We start from the raw sequence: 21,709 nt of genomic DNA, 5'->3' as shown, positions 1-21,709 counted from the left end.
GATGGGTGATAGGGACGATGAGAAGACTAACAGCTAGATTGTTGGTGGTGCAATATTGGCAGAAGGAAGACTTGCCTACAATTCAAGAATGGACATTGAAAGTCACAAATTTAGCCGAGATGGCTAAAATATCTGCATATCTTAAAGATCACTCAAATGAGAGATATAAACGAGACTGGAAAAAATGGATCGATTATATACAAAATAAATATGGGACTAAGAAATTGCAGATAGCTTATGATTAAGATCAGGAACGATATAAATTGTTTAAAGTTAGCCTAGCAAGGAGGAGCTAAGTTCAATTTAAAGATGTTATCCATTTTCTATTCTTTTTTCCAATATATTTTAGACTGTTTTTGTTAAAGATTTATACCGTGTATGGGTTCTGGGAAGTCGGGGGAGGGAAGTCTGGGGGGGGGTTGGGGGGAGGGGGGAGGATGAATATTAGGCTTGACGAGGGGTGTTAGATTTTAAAGTAATATGATTGCACATGTATACTGTCTTCTCTTATTTTTTTCTTTAAAACTAAGATATGTTAAGTATATTGATATGGAAGCATAAATACCATCAACATAGAATGGAGTTTGCTCAGAAGCTGAAATACACCAATGAGAGGAAGAGTGGGAAACAGAGGAGAGAAGAAAGATGGGAAGAGAGGGATAGGAGAGAGGGTAAGGGGGGAAGATGAGGAGGATAAGGAGGAGTGGAATGAAGAGAGAGGAGAAGGAGAAAGGAAGGGGAAGTAGAGTAGAAAAGGATGATGGAGGGAAGACAGGATGTAGAAGAGTGGGAAGCAGAGGAGAGAAGAAAGATGGGAAGAGAGGGATAGGAGAGAGGGTAAGGGGGGAAGATGAGGAGGATAAGGAGGAGTGGAATGAAGAGAGAGGAGAAGGAGAAAGGAAGGGGAAGTAGAGTAGAAAAGGATGATGGAGGGAAGAAAGGAGGTAGGAGAGAGGCAGAAGAAAGAGGTGTATGGAGAGCAGAAGAGCCAATAATGGGTTTTTATCTTTCTGGGCATTGATGACAAGAGGAACTGATGTAATTACTACTTAATACAATAGGATATTGGCTATGTAATAGTATACATGTGATTGTATGTTATGGCAAGTCATTGTTTACGTCACTGCCACTGAAAGGGAGCTGTGGGGTCATTACATTCTGTGGGTGAATAGCAGGGAATGTTACACATTTCTAGTATTTGGAGTGGAGTCTTCTAAAAGAGTTGGCATGGTTGCTTTGAAGCTGCCTGCACTTGTGTTCATGAACCAACAACTCTTCTGCTAAAAACCCCAGTGACGTGAAGGGATTATAGAAACACATATGCATAGGGACGCAGTGGCTCAGTGGCTAAGACACTGAACTTGTCAATCAGAAAGGTCGGCAGTTTGGCGGTTCGAATCCCTAGTGCAGCGTAACGGAGTGAGCTCCCGTTACTTGTCCCAGCTTGTGCCAACCTAGCAGTTCAAAAGCATTAAAAATGCAAGTAGAAAAATAGGAACCACCTTTGATGGGAAGGGAACAGCGTTCCATGCGCCTTCGGCGTTTAGTCATGTCAGCCACATGACCACGGAGACGTCTTCGGACAGCGCTGGTTCTCTGGCTTTGAAACGGAGATGAGTATCAGCCCCTAGAGTCAGCAACGACTAGCACATATGTGCGAAGGAAACCTTTACCTTTATGCATACCTTTTGAAACAGTTGTGCTAACCCTCTCAGAGAACACATCTTGTGGCCTGCCCCATTTCTAATGCTTTGCATAATCTGCCATAAGGATGTCTGTTTGAGTAGTGATTTAAGAACCGTTATAATTAGTTACCTAGTCACCCAATCATTAAAGTTTCATTAAAGCCACAACTCAAATATCAGTGTAGCACAGACTGTTATGCTTACACTTAAAAGATGTGCTTGCTTGCTATATACAGCACATAGTTCAAAGGGATTACTTCGTGTATGCTTAACAAATTGTTATGTACAAAGGGTTTACTTTTGAGGTTTGAAGTTTGGTGGAAAATATTAGCAATGAAATGCTACTAAGAGCCAAGGTGGCGCAGTGGTTAAATGCAGCACTGCAGGCTACTGCTATAGCAGTAGACTTATATACCGCTTCATAGGCCTTTCAGGCCTCTCTAAGCGGTTTACAAAGAGTCAGCATATTGCCCCCAACAATCTGGGTCCTCATTTTACCCACCTCGGAAGGATGGAAGGCTGAGTCAACCCTGAGCCGGTGAGATTTGAACCGCTGACCTGCTGATCTAGCAGTAGCCTGCAGTGCTGCATTTAACCACTGCGCCACCTTGGCTCTTCAGCAGGTCAGCGGTTCAAATCTCACCGGCTCAGGGTTGACTCAGCCTTCCATCCTTCCGAGGTGGGTAAAATGAGGACCCAGATTGTTGGGGGCGATATGCTGACTCTCTGTAAACCGCTTAGAGAGGCCTGAAAGGCCTATGAAGCGGTATATAAGTCTACTGCTATTGCTGCTATTGCTTAAAATATTTAGCACCAAAGAGATTTTTTGGGCTATATTCCAGACACTGACCAGGCACACAATTTATTCGGAAGGCAATCTGGGTAATATTAAGATTCTTCATTATTATAGGATGTACACATACCATCTTTTTTCCATACTGCAGGCATGAAATGGCTGAGGAAAATGCAATTTATGAGGCTGTCTCAAAGGTGGTTTTTCAGGAGGTAACTGGACTCTGTTTTTTCTTCGAAGACGTTTTCCTTCTCATCCAAGAAGCTTCTTCAGCTCTGACTGGATGTTGGGGAATGGAAGGATTTCTCTGCAAGGAGTATCAATTCTTCTATTCCCCACCATCCAGTCAGAGGGGAAGAAGTTTCTTGGGGGAGAAGCAAAACATCTCCAAAAGAAAAAAAACAAAGAAAGTCCAGTTGCCTCCTGAAAAAGCATGATCTGGATGACTGAGAACCTCTACAGACTTTTAACTTACGAGGCTGTTAATTGATACTAAGTCTGAGTTTCAGAGAATCATTGCAATATGATAACATATTTGGAGTTCCTATAACATCAAATTACATCTCTCCCTCTCCCTCCCTGGCAGTTCTCTTGTTTGCTGTTATAAAATCTTGCTAAGAACTGTGGTGGTGCAGTGGTTAGAATGCAGGATTGCAGGCTAATTCTGCCGACTACCAGCAGTTCGATCCTGATCAGCTCACGGTTAGTTCAGCCTTCCATCCTTTTGAGGTGGGTAAAATGAGGACCCGGATTGTTAGGGGCAACATGGAGCCGAGGTGGCGCAGCGGTTAAATGCAGCACTGCAGGCCACTTCAGCTGACTGCTATCTGCAGTTCAGTGGTTCTAATCTCACCGGCTCAAGGTCAACTCAGCCTTCCATCCTTCCGAGGTGGGTGAAATGAGGACCCGGATTGTTGGGGGCGATGTGCTGACTCTGTAAACCGCTTAGAGAGGGCTGAAAGCCCTATGAAGCGGTATATAAGTCTAACTGCTATTGCTATTGCTATTGCTATGACGCTGATGCTAAACCATTTAGAAAAGGCTGTAAAACACTGTGAGGGGGTATATAAGTCTAAATGCTATTGCTATTGCTTGCTCAAGAGGAAGTCCAACCTTTATGCTTGTTTTTCTAGTGATTGTGTCACCCACATTGTGGCTGAGAATAATTCCTGCTCCGAAATCCTTGGATGGCTGCATAAACACAAGATGGAGGACAGCTCAAGATTCAGGATTCTTGATATCAGCTGGTTGACAGCCTGCATGGAGGTGGGAAGACCAGTGGATTCGGAGACATATCAGCTTCCTGTAAGTCAAATGGAACAATGTGAAAGCAATGGGATGGGAAGAGCATCAAGAGTTACAAAGCGAGATGGGCCATGATGGATAGATGGTTAAGCTAGACATCTAAGCTTAACCATCTAAGAGCCGAGGTGGCGCAGTGGGTAAAGTGCAGTACTGCAGGCCACTTCAGCTGACTGCTATCTGCAGTTCGGCGGTTCAAATCTCACCGGCTCAAGGTTGACTCAGCCTTCCATCCTTCCGAGGTGGGTGAAATGAGGACCCGGATTGTTGTTGGGGGTGATATGCTGACTCTGTAAACCGCTTAGAGAGGGCTGAAAGCCCTATGAAGCGGTATATAAGTCTAACTGCTATTGCTATTGCTAAGAAGATCAACTAAAATGATGAAAGGCGAGGAGACCAAAACATATGGAGAACGGGTGCAGGAATTGGGTATGTTTAGTCTACAGGAAAGAAGGACTAGGGGTGACACGATAGCAGTATTCCAGTATTTTAGGGGCTGCTACAAAGAGGAGGGGGTCAAATTATTCTCCAAAGCACCGGAAGGCAAGACAAGAAACAATGAATGGAAACTAATCAAGGAGAGAAGCAAGCTGGAATTAAGGAGAAACTTCCTAACAGTGGGGACAATGAACCAGTGGAACGGCTGGCCTTCAGAAATTGTGGGTGCTTCATCATGGAGGATTTTAAGAAGAGACTGGGCAGCTACCTGTCTGAATGGCATAGGGCCTCCTGCTTGAGCAGGGGGTTGGACTAGAAGACCTCCAAGGTCCCTTCCAGCTCTATTCTGATGGATTGAAATGGTCTAGGGTTGCCTGCTTGAGCAGGGGGCTGGACTAGAAGACCTCCAAGGTCCCTTCCAGCTCTATTCTGATTGATTGATGGATTGAAATGGTCTAGGGTCTCCTGCTTGAGCAGGGGGTTGGACTAGAAGACCTCCAAGGTCCCTTCCAGCTCTATTCTGATTGATTGATGGATTGAAATGGCCTAGGGTCTCCTGCTTGAACAGGGGGTTGGACTAGAAGACCTCCAAGGTCCCTTCCAGCTCTATTCTGATTGATTGATGGATTGAAATGGTCTAGGGTCTCCTGCTTGAACAGGGGGTTGGACTAGAAGACCTCCAAGGTCCCTTCCAGCTCTATTCCGATCTTCTCATCTGGACTTTGCAGGAGGTAACATGTGTAGAGATGTTGGTCTGTACAGCCTGATGCAAATATAAGACTGTCTGAAATTTCTTGAGGCCGTTGTGTTGTACAATTCATCACAGTATGTTTACACTCTGTTCACTTGCATTAAGGCAATTTATGAACTAATGACTGGATTTTGAATGAGTCTGAAAAAAAATGGATCTGCTGTATTCAATCCCACAGCAAGAATCCAGAATGCTCCACCAAGTGGCGCTATTGATTAGAACGTCGCAGGAATTGTATTTTTTAGCCATTATCGCCTTGAAGAAGAAGATTTTAAAAAGGGTTAAAAAAATAGAGTAAACCTACAAAGTTCAAAGCTGTAAAAGTTAGACTTCTTAATACGTAGGCATAAATTCGTGACTGGGCACACTGCCTGGCATGGGGGGCAGATACCAACCTCAAAGTGTATTTTGTAAGACAAGAAACAGCAAGTGAACTGTGTGTTTGAAAGTGCGCAAATCAAGAGTAAAGCATCCACCCTAATTAACTAATGTGGCATGTATTAACATGCCCAATCAATAGTGCCAGTGCTACTATTTTAGGAGTACTACTAAGGATTAGCAGTTTCTGCCAGCAGTTTTTCCTCAATTAATCTACACGCACCATTGAACCCATAAATCTAAACTGGAGGTGTTATTATGATCCAGCATCTGGATTCTAGCTCTTGTCTTCATTTTTGCCCATGGGCACCAGCTCTTAATGGCCTCTCCAATTCTGTTTCAGTCTCACATCTCTCCTTTCACATGCTCTCTTTTTCTGAAAACCTTATTTTTTGGACTTATTTTCAGCTTAGGTTGTTCGATTGTTGGTCTACCGAATCAGAGTTAATTGCTGACTGAACAAGGCTCAACTCTACGAGAACAATTCTCTTGTCAGACAGGACCAATCAGAATCTCTAGGGCAGGGGTGTCAAACTCAAAGCCCGGGGGCCTGGCCCAGTCCACGGGGGCTTAGATCTGGCCCACGGGGGTGGCCTGGAAACAGAGCAGGACCGGCCCTCAGTGCCTCTGTCAGCGAAAACATGGGCAGCCCTTGCAAGCTCGATTTTATAGTAGCAATAGCAGTTAGACTTATATACCGCTTCATAGGGCTTTCAGCCCTCTCTAAGCGGTTTACAGAGTCAGCATATCACCCCCACAGTCTGGGTCCTCATTTCACCCACCTCGGAAGGATGGAAGGCTGAGTCAACCTTGAGCCGGTGAGATTTGAACTGCCGAACTGCAGATAACAGTCAGCTGAAGTGGCCTGCAGTACTGCACCCTAACCACTGCACCACCTGAATTGCACCCAAGAGGGTAGAGCTGGAAGAAATGCCCTTCTGGGTTCAGTTCCAAGTGGGGAGAAGGACACTAAAAACATGGAGGTTGTTTGGAAAGATGGTTTTTAATGGTAGACAGGACCACATGCCTTGAAGATGTTGGGTGAAGACAAGAAAAGGGGCAGAGATGCTGAGAGTGCCTGAGTTTTATACCCTCTCTGGACTTTTGAACTTGAATTTGTATTCTGATTGGTTGTCAGACTCCCCAAGGGCCAAGCAGGGGCAACTCTGTAGGCTGTCCTGAGTCCCAGGCTTGGTTGACTCTTGCTGGGTGATTTGGGCAATTCCTACCATGGCTCTGCCTGAATCTTTGTTATGTAGAATAGGCTGGCTCAGATCTTAATGGCCCATTGACAAAGTGTGTTTGTGTGTGTGTGAGTTTCTGCCTCCCTTTTAAGGGAAATATTCCGTCCTTTTAATGTTTCCAAAAATATTTCATTTTTCTAGGACAGGGACGGGTGCTAATTTCCTACAGTAGCATGTAAAAATTTGCTCAATTACCCCAATACAATCTACAGAAGTTGCAATTGATCTCGTGTCATATATAGCAGCCTTATGGATTATCTTTCCAGTCAATTTTCACTGACTTGCTAAAATGGATTTGAAAGGAAATCTAATGCTATCAAATGCTCCCAGCAGATTTATTAACTTCCAACATCGAAATCATCCAGAGTTTGAAAATACTTTCTGAAGAGCTCATTGTCATTAACTTAAGATTTGTATATCGCCTTTAAATGAAATGAGATATATAGCATTTATTGACATGCTATAACTGATGAGATCTATTGATCTATAAAGGAATGGCTGAATATGAGTTATTTAGATCAAAGGGGATCCTTGATCTTTTTAAAAAAGCCCATTCTAATTCATCCCTCTGATATAATTGCAGCACTTCTGCCCATGATATTTCCCCAGATCTCTGTTTCAATGCTTCCAAGCAAAATAAACTAAACTAAATAAATAAAAATGTTCATCCTCCTTGTTATGAAACGTTAGTCTTTTCAGGGGAAAAAATATTCAACATTCCTAATTGAATAAGCATAGGTATCTAAGAACCTGTTATGCCAAGGCAAATTATATAATTCAAGATTATCTATAGACTGGTGTTAATGCTTCAAGATCTTAGAGCCAAGGTGGCGCAGTGGTTAAATGCAGCACTGCAGGCTACTGCTAGATCAGCAGGTCAGCGGTTCAAATCTCACCGGCTCAGGGTTGACTCAGCCTTCCATCCTTCCGAGGTGGGTAAAATGAGGACCCAGATTGTTGTTGGGGGCGATATGCTGACTCTGTAAACCGCTTAGAGAGGGCTGAAAGCCCTATGAAGCGGTATATAAGTCTACCTGCTATTGCTATTGCTATCTTGACCCTACTTGGAGATATCTTAGAATAACAAAGGGCTTTTACCTGAAAAGTTGGGGATTTACCCCCAGAAGGAGATGACCCCCTTTTTTTTAAAAGCAAAACGTTTTTATTTTCCATTTCCATAACATATAATCACATGTATACTATTTCATAGCCAATATCATATTGCACTAATTATTAATTACATCACTTCGTCTTGCCATCAACTCCCGGAAAAAAAAAAAGGAAACCAATTATTGGCTCTTCTGCTCTCCATACACCCTGTTTATGCCTTATCCACCCCGTTCTTCTGCCTCTCTCCTCCCTCTCCCTACTTCCTTTCTTCCCTCCATCATCCTTTTCTACTCTACTTCCCCTTCCTTTCTCCTTCTCCTCTCTCCTCTTTCCACTCCTCCTTATTCTCCTCATCTTCCCCCATTTATTTATTTATTTATTTATTTATTTATTTATTTATTTATTTATTTATTTATTTATTTATTTATTTATTTATTTATTTATTTATTAGACTTATATACCGTTTTATAGGGCTTTCAGCCCTCTCTAAGCGGATTACAGAGTCAGCATATCGCCCCCAACAACAATCCGGGTCCTCATTTCACCCACCTCGGAAGGATGGAAGGCTGAGTCAACCCTGAGCCGGTGAGATTTGAACAGCCGAACTGCAGAGCTGCAGTCAATAGCAATAGCAATAGCAATAGCAGTTAGACTTATATACCGCTTCATAGGGCTTCCAGCCCTCTCTAAGCGGTTTACAGAGTCAGCATATCGCCCCCAACAATCCGGGTCCTCATTTCACCCACCTCGGAAGGATGGAAGGCTGAGTCAACCTTGAGCCGGTGAGATTAGAACCGCTGAGCTGCAGATCGCAGTCAGCTGAAGTGGCCTGCAGTACTGCACCCTAACCACTGCGCCACCTCGGCTCTTGCCCTCTCTCCTATCCCTCTCTTCCTATCTTTCTTCTCTCCTCTACTCCCCACTCTTCCTCTCATTCACTTGGTGTATTTCACCGAGATGACCACTTTTGTCATCTGATGGGCAACACAGCCTCTGTCTGATATTAAACGATTTCTGTGCCGTGTGTTGTATAAAGTAAATGCATGCACCCCTCCCCTCCCACAACCAACAAGGCTGCCAAAATATTAAGCGGACACAGTAACGTGGGGACATTTAAACTGGGCTCCCGAAATCCAAGAATAGACTGAGTGGAGGATAAGTGGTATCCCTGCGGGAAAAACACAGAGTTTAGCAGAAGGACGCTGCTTCCTTTCTTTAAAAAATGTGTTTCACAACTCGAAATTATATAGAGCACTCCGGTTTGAAAAACACAGTAGTTAGTTTTTTTACTGACATCTTTAAGTAGAAAAGGAAGAGTAAGTACACAGAGAAGCATGTGTGTCTCTGTGTGTGCATGCGTGTGCATGTGTGTATGTGTGCGACAGGCAAATGCTACCGCCGCACCAACCCCCATCCCTCCGTCACAATGTTCACTCTATAAGACGCACAGACATTCCCACCCAGATTTTTTGGGGGGGAAATAGTATGAAACATACGGTAGCTAAGTGGATGCCGCAATTATGTCTCCTAAAAAAAATCAAAGACATCGGGGCAAATGAGAATTATAACAAATAATTTCATATTTTTACAAGTGATTTCTACAAACGCTGTTTCCACTCTTTTGCAGAAGGAAACACCTGTTTGGTGCCTTGGTTCTCAATCCATAATACGTTTTCCACCAAAAGGATTGAAAAAGTAATCTAGGTGGGAGATTCAGAGTTAAGCCTCTGAAATTTGAAGTGCTTAAAACTGTGTCTTGGTAAAAACCACTTATCAAGAAACAAGCAAATTGAGAAGGTCCAAATGGCCCTTTTATTCAGTCCAAAGCTAGCAGGTCAAGTGACTTCCTGGTCTTTCACACCTAGAAATGCCAAGAGCAAAACACCAAGGTTACACAGATCGCACACAGATAATCAATCAAAGATGGTTTGGGCATCTTCCCAGAAGGTTCCAAACAAATAAAGATTTGCTTTCCAACTGATAAGGAAATGGAAGAAATACAAACACAGTATATATCATTCGTAGTTTTGAAAACATTGAATTCCTACAGCTACAACCCAACCACTTTGATATATAAAATGGGTGAAGATTGTACTTATTCTTACTAGCCGAGCCTGCATTTATAGCAGGAAGAGATAAAGCTGTATGACAGTACATATTCTTGAGTGCTGCCTAAACTCTAACTATCGTAGTCACTAACTGACACAGATTGGTCAATAATTAAAAAAATTCCATTCTTAAGGATGTTACAGGAGAGGCATAGAGGACATCTATGAACAAATCTGAGCTTATGGATCAGAAGAGTCAGCAGTTCAGTGGTTCGAATCCCTAGTGTAATGGAGTGAGCTCCTGTTACTTCTCCCAGCTTCTGCCAACCTAGCAGTTCAAAAGCATGTAAAAAATGCAAGTAGAAAAATAGGGGCCACCTTTGGTGGGAAGGTCCTGCCAGCCACATGAATACGGAGTCGTCTTCAGATATCACTGGCTCTTCAGCTTTAGAAGTAGAGATGCGCACTGCCCCTAGAGCCAGAAACGCTTAGCACGCATGTATGGGGGGCCTTTTATGTTTCCCTATAAACTTAAATGTGTTAACATGTTATGTGAAACTCATAACACCATGTAAGTAAACACACAACTTGATTGAACCTGATTTCTTATTCCAGCATGCCACAAACGAAAATATAAAAGTGATGATGTCTGTAAACATATAAATAAGCTTCTTATACATCTTATACATCTCAAACATATCAATAAGGGAGATTTGGTGTTTCTCTGATGGTGGGACAGCTGGGATTTAAGATACAGAAGGTTAAGAATCCCTGTCCTGCTAGAATCATCAATCAATCACCTTTTCCTGCTCTTTAGTAATCTTTGGAAAACGCATCTACTTCCATGCTGTAGTAGATGTGCCTCCTTCTTATAATCACTGATTAGGATTAAATTTCACTGTACCATTCAACATTGTTGATGTGGCTTCCCTAGTTACAATAAGCAGGTAGTAAAAGAGCATCTTATGGAGGTCATAAGAGGAAAACAAATTATTTGAAATATAATAGGGGATGCTGTACCAAAGGGTAAGTAACACAACATAAAAATCTTGTCTTCTGGGTCCCCATTAGATGACATTGTTTCATAGAAGGAACTTGAACTCTACGGGATCTTGTGGAGCAAGAGAAAAAAAAATGAGGATAGGTGGTACTACAAAAAGGCTGTGTTTTTTTTTTAAAATGCCTGAAGGAGTCAGTGTTGATTTCTGGCGGCTTCCAGGACATGTCACTGAAGTTACATGGCTGGGGAATTCTGGGAGTTGAAGTCCAAACATCTTCAAGTAGCCAAGGTTGAGAAACACTGTTCTAAAAAGAGTTTGATTGCTATGGTAGATAATGCAGGACAGTGTCAGATCTCACCCTCATAGTCTCTTAGAAGAGCTCAAATGATATATTTTTTTCCCTTTATTGCTTCCTTTTATGGGTGCCACTGAGATGCTGAATGGAACCTGTTTTAATTTGATTATCTCATTGGGTGGGGGTGAGCCATTTTAATTCGATTTGCTTTCAGGCTGTTATAAATTATCGGCCGTGACTTTAGTGTAGGCAACATGTTTCATTATTCTACCTCCTCACAACAGCCCTTTTCCTTTTAATCTCCAAGATATCCGATAAGCATATTGAATGAATTATTAACGAAATAATTATTGTCTCGACTGAGGTTTGAATGTCCCTAATTTAGTAATTGTTTGATTACCTGAACAGTTTTAGATCAATTATATGATCATTTCAAGCTAAAAAAAATAACTGGAGCTGGATTGCGGGGAACGCAGAGACTTTTTTAAACACACAATTTGCTGTTCTGTGCCGATAGCCTAAATTTACCTTATTCTGCCTAATTACAGCATCAAATCATAGCAGTTTTCCCTCACCTCCCAGGTAAGAGTGACCTCTCTGGGTGCCCCTCGGTGGGCAAGTCTTGTCACTCTACCAGAATCCAACATTTGTCACTGACCCTCATCTAAAATTAGCTGATGGTAACATAAGCAATGTCTATTTCATGTAGCTCCAATTAAATTACAGCAGAATTAATTTGAAAACCCTTAAAAACCAATTAACCTTTATTTCAACTCTTCCTTATTTCTAGAGGTTGCAAAGTAGCCTGCACTAAGTTCATTCGGGGAGCAAAGCATCTCCAGCATCTTTAAACATATTCATAGCAGGTTCTGTCTTCTACCTGGTTTTATTTCATTACAATTTTTATGGGAATTCTGCTCTGCGTTTTTGGTTATACAAAGTTCATTTGAGTATTTGAGTATTTAAGTATTTATTAATACTTATAGGCCGCCCTTTTCCCTGAGGGGACTCAGGGCGGCTTACATAAAATGAAGGGAGGGGGTATACAGACAATAGACACAAACAATACATAGAAGTAAAATAGTAAGCAACATTCATTCATCATTCGGGTGGGGGCAATTATCTTTGTCCCCAGGCCTGACGGGCTAGCCAGGTCTTGAGGGCTGTGCGGAAGGTCTGGATGGTGGTGAGGGTACGAATCTCCACGGGGAGATCGTTCCAAAGGGTCGGAGCTACTACTGAAAAGGCTGTATATTTGTTATATACATATTGAGCTATTGATTACATGGTTGGTTGGTTGGTTTGGTTTATCGGTTTTGTATGCCGCCCACTCCCGAAGGACTCCGGGCGGCTCACAATAAAACAGGGGAGGGAATAAATAAGAGAATACAAACAATTTTAATGAGCCGAGGTGGCGCAGTGGTTAGGGTGCAGTACTGCAGGCCACTTCAGCTGACTGTTATCTGCAGTTCGGCGGTTCTAATCTCACCGGCTCAAGGTTGACTCAGCCTTCCATCCTTCCGAGGTGGGTGAAATGAGGACCCAGACTGTGGGGGCAGTATGCTGACTCTGTAAACCACTTAGAGAGGGCTGAAAGCGCTATGAAGCGGTATATAAGTCTAACTGCTATTGCTATTGCTATTAAAATCCACAACAGTCACAATTAAGATGGGGCTGGGTGATTTAACAGCCCCCCGCCTGCCGGAACAGCCAGGACTTAGTAGCTTTACGGAAGGTCGAGAGGGTAGTGAGGGTCCGGATCTCCACGGGGAGCTCGTTCCAGAGGGCCGGAGCAGCAACAGAGAAGGCCCTCCCCCGGGGGGTCGCCAGCCGGCATTGGCTGGCGGATGGAATCCGGAGAAGGCCAAGCCTGTGTGATCGAATTGGTCTTTGGGAGGTAATCGGCAGGAGGCGGTCTCTCAGGTACCCAGGTGCCATGTAGGTCTTTATAAGTAACAACTAGTACCTTGAAGCGAGTCCGGAGACCGATGGGCAGCCAGTGCAGGTCGCGGAGGATAGGTGTAACGTGGGTGTACCTAGGTGCACCCACAATCGCTCGCGCGGCTGCATTCTGGACTAGCTGAAGTCTTCGAACACTTTTCAAGGGCAGCCCCATGTAAAGCTCATTACAGTAGTCCAGTCTTGAGGTCACGAGGGCGTGAGTGACTATCTGAAGTGCCTCCCGGTCCAGATAGGGTCGCAATTGGTGCACTAGGCGAACCTGGGCAAAGGTCTCCCTGGTCACAGCCGATAACTGGTGATCTAAAGTCACTGGCGACTACCCGGAGGAGAGCCTTCTCTGTGGCTGCTCCGACCCTCTGGAACGAACTCCCCGTGGAGATTCGAACCCTCACCACCCTCCAGGCCTTCCGCATAGCCCTTAAAACCTGGCTGTTCCGACAGGCCTGGGGCTAAAGAATCGTTGCCCCTATCTCGAATCGTATGATTGTTGCGTTTTAACTATGTATTGTTTTTTGGGTTGTTGTTAACTGTCTGTATCCCCCTTCCCTTGAGTTGTGAGCCGCCCTGAGTCCCTTCAGGGAAAAGGGCGGCATATAAATGAAATAAAACTCAAACTCAAACTCAAACTCAGTTAATCTAATGAAAGATTATAATTTAATATGAATAGGTGCAGTGGTGTATTAACCATTAAGCAGACTAAGCCCGGTCTTGGGGCACCAGGCCCAAGAGTTGAGAAAGAAAGAAAAAACCTCAATGAAGATTTGTAGAATATGTACAAAGGAGGTGGGGGGGGGGCACCAAGATTGGTCAGTGCTTAGGACACCAGTGAGCCTTAATCCCCCCCCCCTGAATAGGTGTATGCTTGCTAAATGTAACAAATAATGATTAAAAATACTTTATTGCTAATAAAATGTATGACATGCAGAATATGGTGATCGACATAAAAATAACATATTGAAATATTGAATAAATAAATAATGAAGGATTATAAATTGAACATGCAAATAATGGAAGATTTCAATTTAGCATAAATGTCCATACTATTATTAGAATTACATAAGCTTGCTAAAAGCAATAAATATGATTAATAATCAAGTCAATTAGAATTGGGGCGATTGGCATAGAAATGACAGGTTGAAGTATTGAATGATTAAATAATGAAAGAATATAATTTAATAAAAATACGTGTATCATTACAAGGTTTATATGAGCTTGTCAAATGAAACAAATATGATTGATACTATTTTATTTGTATTAAAATGTATGACACATTGATGTGTTTGTACAAAAATTAAAAGATCTTGGAACGAAAAAGTTCTCTTGAGATTTCTGTTAATCGCTCTGTTCGTGCAGAATTAAATGGATGCTACTCCTACAACACAGATGTATAGGATAATGTATTTGTAACTTTAAGTCGGAAGTACAAAGTTTCTGTTGCATCAGATTTTCCTATGTTAACACTTTTACTTTCCTGAAAACAATTCTGCCTAAATCGAGGAAATATTATTGTATTTCAAGGCAGAGACTAGACCAGTGATGGCTAATCATTTTGTTGTTGAGTGCCAAAAACCTGAGGGCGCGCGCACGACAGCACGTGTGTGCGCCGCACCCATAATGCAAAGCGCCCCCACTCTTGCACCTGCACACACAACACCCCTCCCCCCCACAGTCCTTCCAGTCCTCTGGAAGGCCGAAAATTAGCTAGCCGGTGCATGCATGGACACTGGAGCTAATGGCTTGATTGCTGGCAGATATAACCCCTATGGCACGCCAGATGTTTGCCATCACGGGACTAGACAATTGGTGAAAATTCAAGGCTCCAAAAAATTTACAAGAAAAGGAAAAGAAATGGGCCGAGGTGGCACAGTGGTTAGGGTGCAGTACTGCAGGCTACTTCAGCTGACTGTTAGTTCTGCAGTTCGGCGGTTCTAATCTCACCGGCTCAAGGTTGACTCAGCCTTCCATCCTTCCGAGGTGGGTGAAATGAGGACCCGGATTGTTGTTGGGGGCGATATGCTGACTCTGTAAACCGCTTAGAGGGGGCTGAAAGCCCTATGAAGCGGTATATAAGTCTAACTGCTATTGCTATTGCTAAAAGAGGGGAATAATAAAAGAAGCAGATCTAGGATAGCCCTGATTGCTTAACCCAGAAAGAAAACTCTATATAATTCTTCTTGTTGCCTACTTTAACACCTGCATGATGACATTCCTTAAGAAGAAGAAGACAGTTATTAGATCAGACCCAACCCCCTCCCCCGAATTTAGCTCAATGTACAAGTTCTATACAGTGGCCAAAAACTCTGCGTCTCGAAAGCGCACATAAGCACAACAGCTTTTTACTGGACTAGACTAGAGGAGGACTAGGTTAGTGACATAAAATTGTGTGAATTTGCACTAGAATGAAAATATTTACAACAGTAGCCTTTGTGGGGGGGAAACTTTGTAGAAAGGAGAGGTTCGTTTGTTTGAATCTGATCACCCTTTAGTAGCTTTAGTAATATGTTCTGTCCCCCCTTCTTCGCTCGTTAACAGACGACAGGCAGACAGACTTAAAAGGAAAGAACTTTATCAGTCCTCGGCTCAGACTGGCTGCGAGCCCAAAAATAAACATAAATCAAGTCTCTGGCAAGAAGATAACAGAATGCAAAACAAAACTCTTACAAAACAATTCACTTCTCCAAGTGTCTCCTGGAATCAGGGTTACAGAAAGCAAATCACTTCTCCAAGTGTCTCTCACAAACAAACCACGACCGATGAACAATGAATGAACGTTGACTCCTGCAACCAGGGCGTGGCACCATCCGTCCTTTTATCACCAGAAGACGCCACTAACGAGCCCCAGCTACATTGTTAATCTTGCATCCCGAAAAGACTCACAGGAGACTTCTGCTGAGTCACAACACTAATAATGTTTTTTTCTGATCACATTTAACTTCGCAAAAGTTGCTCTGGATAAAAACATGAATATGTACGCTTAAAATGTTTGTGCTTCACCTTAAGGCCACATATTTATTTTTTAACTGGTTGGTTCCATAGGTAGGCCTATACCCATCCATTACGCACACAAGTTTTTTTTTACTCTCTTCATCTTACAGCTTTATCTGTATCCACTTCAATGTGAATATGGCTGGAGGTGATTGTGCAGAAAATATACTTACGGCAGATCAGGGTACTCATTTGAAATGGTTTGAAACCTTTGTTCTCCGACTTGTTGGATTGACAAATGGTATCCTCCTTTCCCACCATCTGTTTAGGTAGATGAAGATCATTCTGCTACTCCAGATATTGGCGGAATTCGCATTTCCCCGTATGCCTGCCAGAGAAGGACAACTTTAAAGAATTTCAACCAAAAGTTGACGGTAACATATATGTGTGTTGTATTTGTGCTGATAAATAAATAAAGGGAGATTAGTATAGATCTATTTCAAGCTATTTAGCTCTCATCAGCTAGCCATACCCTTACTGGGATTCGAACCTGGGCTGTATTACACATCAGGCAGATGTGTTAACCACTAAGCCACAAGGTTCTCCTCCTTTTATCAGCTGAGCCAGGGAAATAGGTATGTATTTAGTGTCACAACCCCTGGTATGCCCAAATATGGGAAGAAGCCTACTGCTTCCATTCTCTGTCTATCGGCTCATCACAAGAGACCATCATGACAGAAACCCAATATTTTTACTGTTGCCTTTGTTACATTTGTGTTGTATTTGTGCTGATAAATAAATAAAGGGAGTCTAGTATAGATCTATTTCAAGCTATTTAGCTCTCATCAGCTAGCCATACCCTTACTGGGATTCGAACCTGGGCTGTATTACACATCAGGCAGATGTGTTAACCACTAAGCCACAAGGTTCTCCTCCTTTTATCAGCTGAGCCAGGGAAATAGGTATGTATTTAGTGTCACAACCCCTGGTATGCCCAAATATGGGAGAAAGTCTATGGCTTCCTTTCCTATATGTACATATATAGTTTTACTGCCAAGGTTAAAGGAATTTTGCTAATATTTTCATATGCAAATTGTGAGTCATAAATCTGTGGATTATATACTCATCAGAAATAACTGTTCCAGTTCCCCCCCCCCCATTTGGAAAGAATTCCTGTAAATTACAATTGGATTTATTTTTAAGCAAATATTCATACAACGTTTGGATAATTTTGGATTAAATCTTACACATTTGCAAACTCTTTGATCATAAAGCTCTGTATAGGGGCTACAATTTCATGCAAAATTCAACACTGAGTGACAAGGAGCTTTCCCCCATTGTTACACATTGTTGGTGATATCATAGAACTTGAATCTCCATCAGTAGAATGGAGTTTTCCTGCACTGGAGTCCTTTGATATGCATGGAGAGACTTGTATGCGAGCTGCAACCTAATCGTTTCTGGAGTTTATTACCTTGAACACGTTTTCTGAGAATAGTTGTTCCAATACATTGGCAGGTAACAATTGGCCAAAGATACTTGCGAATGAATGACAGTTCCTTTGATCTCATCCACCCAGCGTAATTGGAGCTACTTGTCAAATGGCTGGGAATTTCTTCTGAGTGGAGAAAATGTGGAGACAGATCCATTCTGAGCTAATCAGCATCCCTGCAAGGAGGAAGTGTGAAGGAAACATGCGTGCTATTAGCCCTTTCCCACATGGTTACTTACTTCAGTTCACACACACAGTCCCAGCATCATAAGCTACACCAGAGGGTGTGAATCACACCCTGTTTTCTCTCCTTCCTTGTGTTTCCCTCTCTCTTTATATGTCTGCAGGAGAAAGCCAACTCAAACAGCCCTCTTTCTCTCCCAGATAAATCTTCATAGCAATTGGCTGCAGGGATTTCTGAGACAAATTTATCTCTCTTGGGATCATGAAGAGCATGATTTCTAGAGTATAGCAATAGCAATAACAATAGCAGTTAGACTTATATACCGCTTCATAGGGCTTTCAGCTCTCTCTAAGCGGTTTACAGAGTCAGCATATTGCCCCCACAGTCTGGGTCCTCATTTCACCCACCTCGGAAGGATGGAAGGCTGAGTCAACTTTGAGCCGGTGAGATTTGAACCGCCGAACTGCAGATAACAGTCAGCTGAAGTGGCCTGCAGTACTGCACCCTAACCACTGCACCACCTCGGCTCTTATCTATCTATCTATCTATCTATCTATCTATCTATCTATCTATCTATCTATCTATCTATCTATCTATCTATCTATCATCCATCATCCATCCATGCATTATATCTGTTTATCATCTATCTATCTATCTATCTATCTATCTATCTATCTATCTATCTATCTATCTATCATCTATCTATCATCTATCTAGCAATAGCAATAGCAATAGCCGTTAGACTTATATACCGCTTCATAGGGCTTCCAGCCCTCTCTAAGCAGTTTACAGAGTCAGCATATTGCCCCCAACAACAATCCGGGTCCTCATTTCACCCACCTCGGAAGGATGGAAAGCTGAGTCAACCCTGAGCCGGTGAGATTTGAACCGCCGAACTGCAGATAGCAGTCAGCTGAAGTGGCCTGCAGTGCTGCATTTAACCACTGCGCCACCTCGGCTCCTTCATTTCTCTAGGAGAGGGGTGGGTGCTAACGTCCTAGATAGCTTGTGGCCTCTGTTGGAGGAAAAATCCATCTGGTTCCGTTCCAAGTTGGGAGAAAGATGCTGGAAACAACATGGGGGCTGACTGGAAAGGAAGTTTATTGATGAAGCAGAACCAGCAGCGACTGGCCAAATGGTTGAAGGAGTGGATGCATCTTTAAAGGTTCCTCTGACTTTCAAGTTTGAACTCTTCTGGGGGATTGTGCAATGAAGGGGTTTGTGTTTTTTTTTTGTTAAATGGCGGTGGGCTAATCCTATTATGTCCTAAAGGGTCATGTCCTCCTGTTCTTAGAATTTTGGGTGGAAGGAGAATGCAAATTTTAATTCCATCCTTGGAGGGGAAGTCCTTTTGTTTTGTGAACATGCTGGCCCCAATGTTTCTTAATGGGCACAAAATATCTGCTGCAGTGGTGGGTTCCGGATCAACGTTGCAACTGGTACGGTGCAACACAGCCCGGCATCCACCACATGAACGTGTGCAGCTTGCGTGCTCATGCACGCGGCGCGCGCTTCCCTCCTTACCTCCTGCGATGTTCCGCGACCTCTCCGCGATGCTCCAGCTGCTTGGCGGAGTGTCGCGCAGGCACCGTACTCTCCATGTGCATGCGCGGAAGCGCCAAAGGGCTCAAATACAGGTAAGGTGGAGCACCATACCAGAATGATACCCAGTGCTCCCGGCAAACACCAGTACGCCCGTACCGGGGTACGTACCGCCTGCAACCCGCCATTGATCCGCTGGCAGCTATTAAGAAAGACTTGCTGGCTGCTTTCTGCCTCCAAAAACATGTTTCTCCATTTCTCCTTTGGGGAAATATAACATTCTGCCTTTTTAAAATATTCCCCAAAATATTCCATTCTTCTCTGTGTGGGAGGGGGTTCCCATACCATTGATAGTTTCAGTGTGTGCCCAGCTGAGATCTTCAAGCTGTCTTTTTTTTTCTTTTCAATATTGGTAGTGGCATTTACAATCAAATGATTTGAAGAGTGAAGAGTGACGGAGTTCTGAGCTTGGCAAACATGGAATCAATCAGATGGGTTGTTTCAGAGCACAGTCATTAACAATCTGCTGTAATCAATTAGAGCTCTTCACTCTGCAGGATTCATTCTGACTTGGGGCTCCGAAACTGGAAGTAAATTGCTATTATTTCAACCACAAATTTGGGGTGTGGGGGGGGAAGAAAAGTAATGATGCAATGAAAAGTTTTTGGAATAAAAATTATTAAGTTAGTCAGTGAAATAAGTATTTTGTTTTTTGATTACCTAAATCAGGGGTGTCAAACTCGTGTTGGCAGCATGTGTCGTATCGTGAATTTTTCCTCCTCTGCTCAAATGGGGGAGGCCTGGCCAGCGCATGATGCCCGTTTCCCACAGGCAACGAATTTGACACGCCTGATCTAAATAGTATCACCAGGGCTGGATTTTCCTATAGGCTAACTAGGCTTCAGCCTAGGGCCTCGAGATCAAGAGGGGCCTACATTCAAATTGTTAGCAAAATTAAAACCACACTATTCTAAAAACAGTGAACACTAAAACAATGAACCGAAAATAAGGAGAAATTCTACGCATATGACTAATAAACAAACATAAAAATGTATTGGTTAAGATCGTTCCAGCGCCGCGGCAGTTGGGGAGCCTGCCCACGTTCCCGGCACCGGCGGTCGGGCGAGAGGCGTGGCCGCTCCCAGTAGCCGCCCCGTCGACGCGGAGCCCACCAGCGGCCAGGCAGGTGAGGGCGAGGGGGCCCAGCCGGGCAGCTGAGCGCAGCAGGGGAGGCGGCTGGCCTCGCTGCCTTTGCCGCAGAGCAGAGCCGCCTTCCGTCGGGAGGCCAGCTGTATATATTGATATATATTGATATACATCACAGTAATGATGTGTTTTATTGTCTCTCGTGTAATTTACAAACTTAAAAATGGGAGGTGAAAGGGCCTCATAAGTGGAGTAGCCTCGGGCCTCTTTTCATCTAAACCCGGCCCTGAGTATCACTAAGAGCAAAGCATCCAGAAGACGCCCTAGTGAGAGGCATCTCATGCCCATTGAAAGAAAACTTTTAAGAAGTTTTCCTTTTAGGAAGAGAGAGATTGGACAGACGTTTGTCTGAAATGGTGGAGGGTCTCCTGCTTGAGCAGTGGGTTGGACTAGAAGATAACCCCCCCCCCCAGGTCCCTTTCAACTCAGTTATTCTGTTATTCTGATTTATAGCAATAGCAATAGCAGTAGACTTATATACCGCTTCATAGGCCTTTCAGGCCTCTCTAAGCGGTTTACAGAGAGTCAGCATATTGCCCCCAACAATCTGGGTCCTCATTTTACCCACCTCGGAAGGATGGAAGGCTGAGTCAACCCTGAGCCGGTGAGATTTGAACCGCTGACCTGCTGATCTAGCAGTAGCCTGCAGTGCTGCATTTAACCACTGCGCCACCTTGGATTTAGATCCAGGCCTATCATTTCTTGGGGAATAAATCTTGCCTCTTTCCTAGGGCTGAGAGAAAAGGACTGGCTCAAAGCCATCAGGTGGTTTCATGCCTAAGGCAGGAATAGAACTCCCAATCTCCCAATCTCTAGTGCACGGGGAGGGAGTTGATTTTTCCAGGGAGCCACATGAAAAACTGGGGCTGTTGTGAAGGGCTGAACCAATAGGGCTGTAAAGGTGCATAGGTGTGCAGGTATGCACCTATGTAAATTGAAAAAAAAAATACTACGGTGCACCGGGAGCCATAAAATGCCGAGTCTGTTCTAGCCTGCTGCATTAAACTTGCATAGCAATAGCAATAGCAATAGCAATAGCAATAGCAATAGCAATAGCAATAGCAATAGCAATAGCAATAGCAATAGCAGTTAGCCCTATATCCCGCTTCATAGGGCTTTCAGCCCTCTCTAAGCGGTTTACAGAGTCAGCATATCGCCCCCAACAACAATCTGGGTCCTCATTTTACCCACCTCGGAAGGATGGAAGGCTGAGTCAACCTTGAGCCAGTGAGATTTGAACAGCCGAACTGCAGAACTGCAGTCAGCTGAAATAGCCTGCAGTGCTGCATTTAACCACTCTGCCACCTCGGCTCTTAATAGGAACATAGGACTTCTTAATATTTTGTAGGTGTT

At 43.5% G+C, this 21,709-nt stretch overlaps 1 protein-coding gene across 1 annotated transcript in view; it reads left to right on the top strand.

The window, feature by feature from the left end:
* DNTT (DNA nucleotidylexotransferase) overlaps window positions 1–21,709 on the top strand; it is a 147,525-nt gene that overhangs the window by 10,556 nt on the left and 115,260 nt on the right. The window contains exons 2-4 of the mRNA XM_087702116.1: window positions 3,612–3,787; window positions 6,007–6,030; window positions 16,266–16,366. Of these exons, the coding sequence (XP_087558242.1) occupies window positions 3,612–3,787; window positions 6,007–6,030; window positions 16,266–16,366 (301 nt within the window). The remainder of the gene's footprint in view (window positions 1–3,611; window positions 3,788–6,006; window positions 6,031–16,265; window positions 16,367–21,709) is intronic.

Source organism: Thamnophis sirtalis, unplaced genomic scaffold, assembly GCF_051295495.1.
Source record: "Thamnophis sirtalis isolate CommonGarterSnake01/CBP01778 unplaced genomic scaffold, rThaSir2_p1.2 scaffold_15, whole genome shotgun sequence".
Classification (NCBI taxonomy): Eukaryota; Metazoa; Chordata; class Lepidosauria; order Squamata; family Natricidae; genus Thamnophis; species Thamnophis sirtalis.
This window is presented reverse-complemented; position numbering and strand designations above follow the sequence as displayed.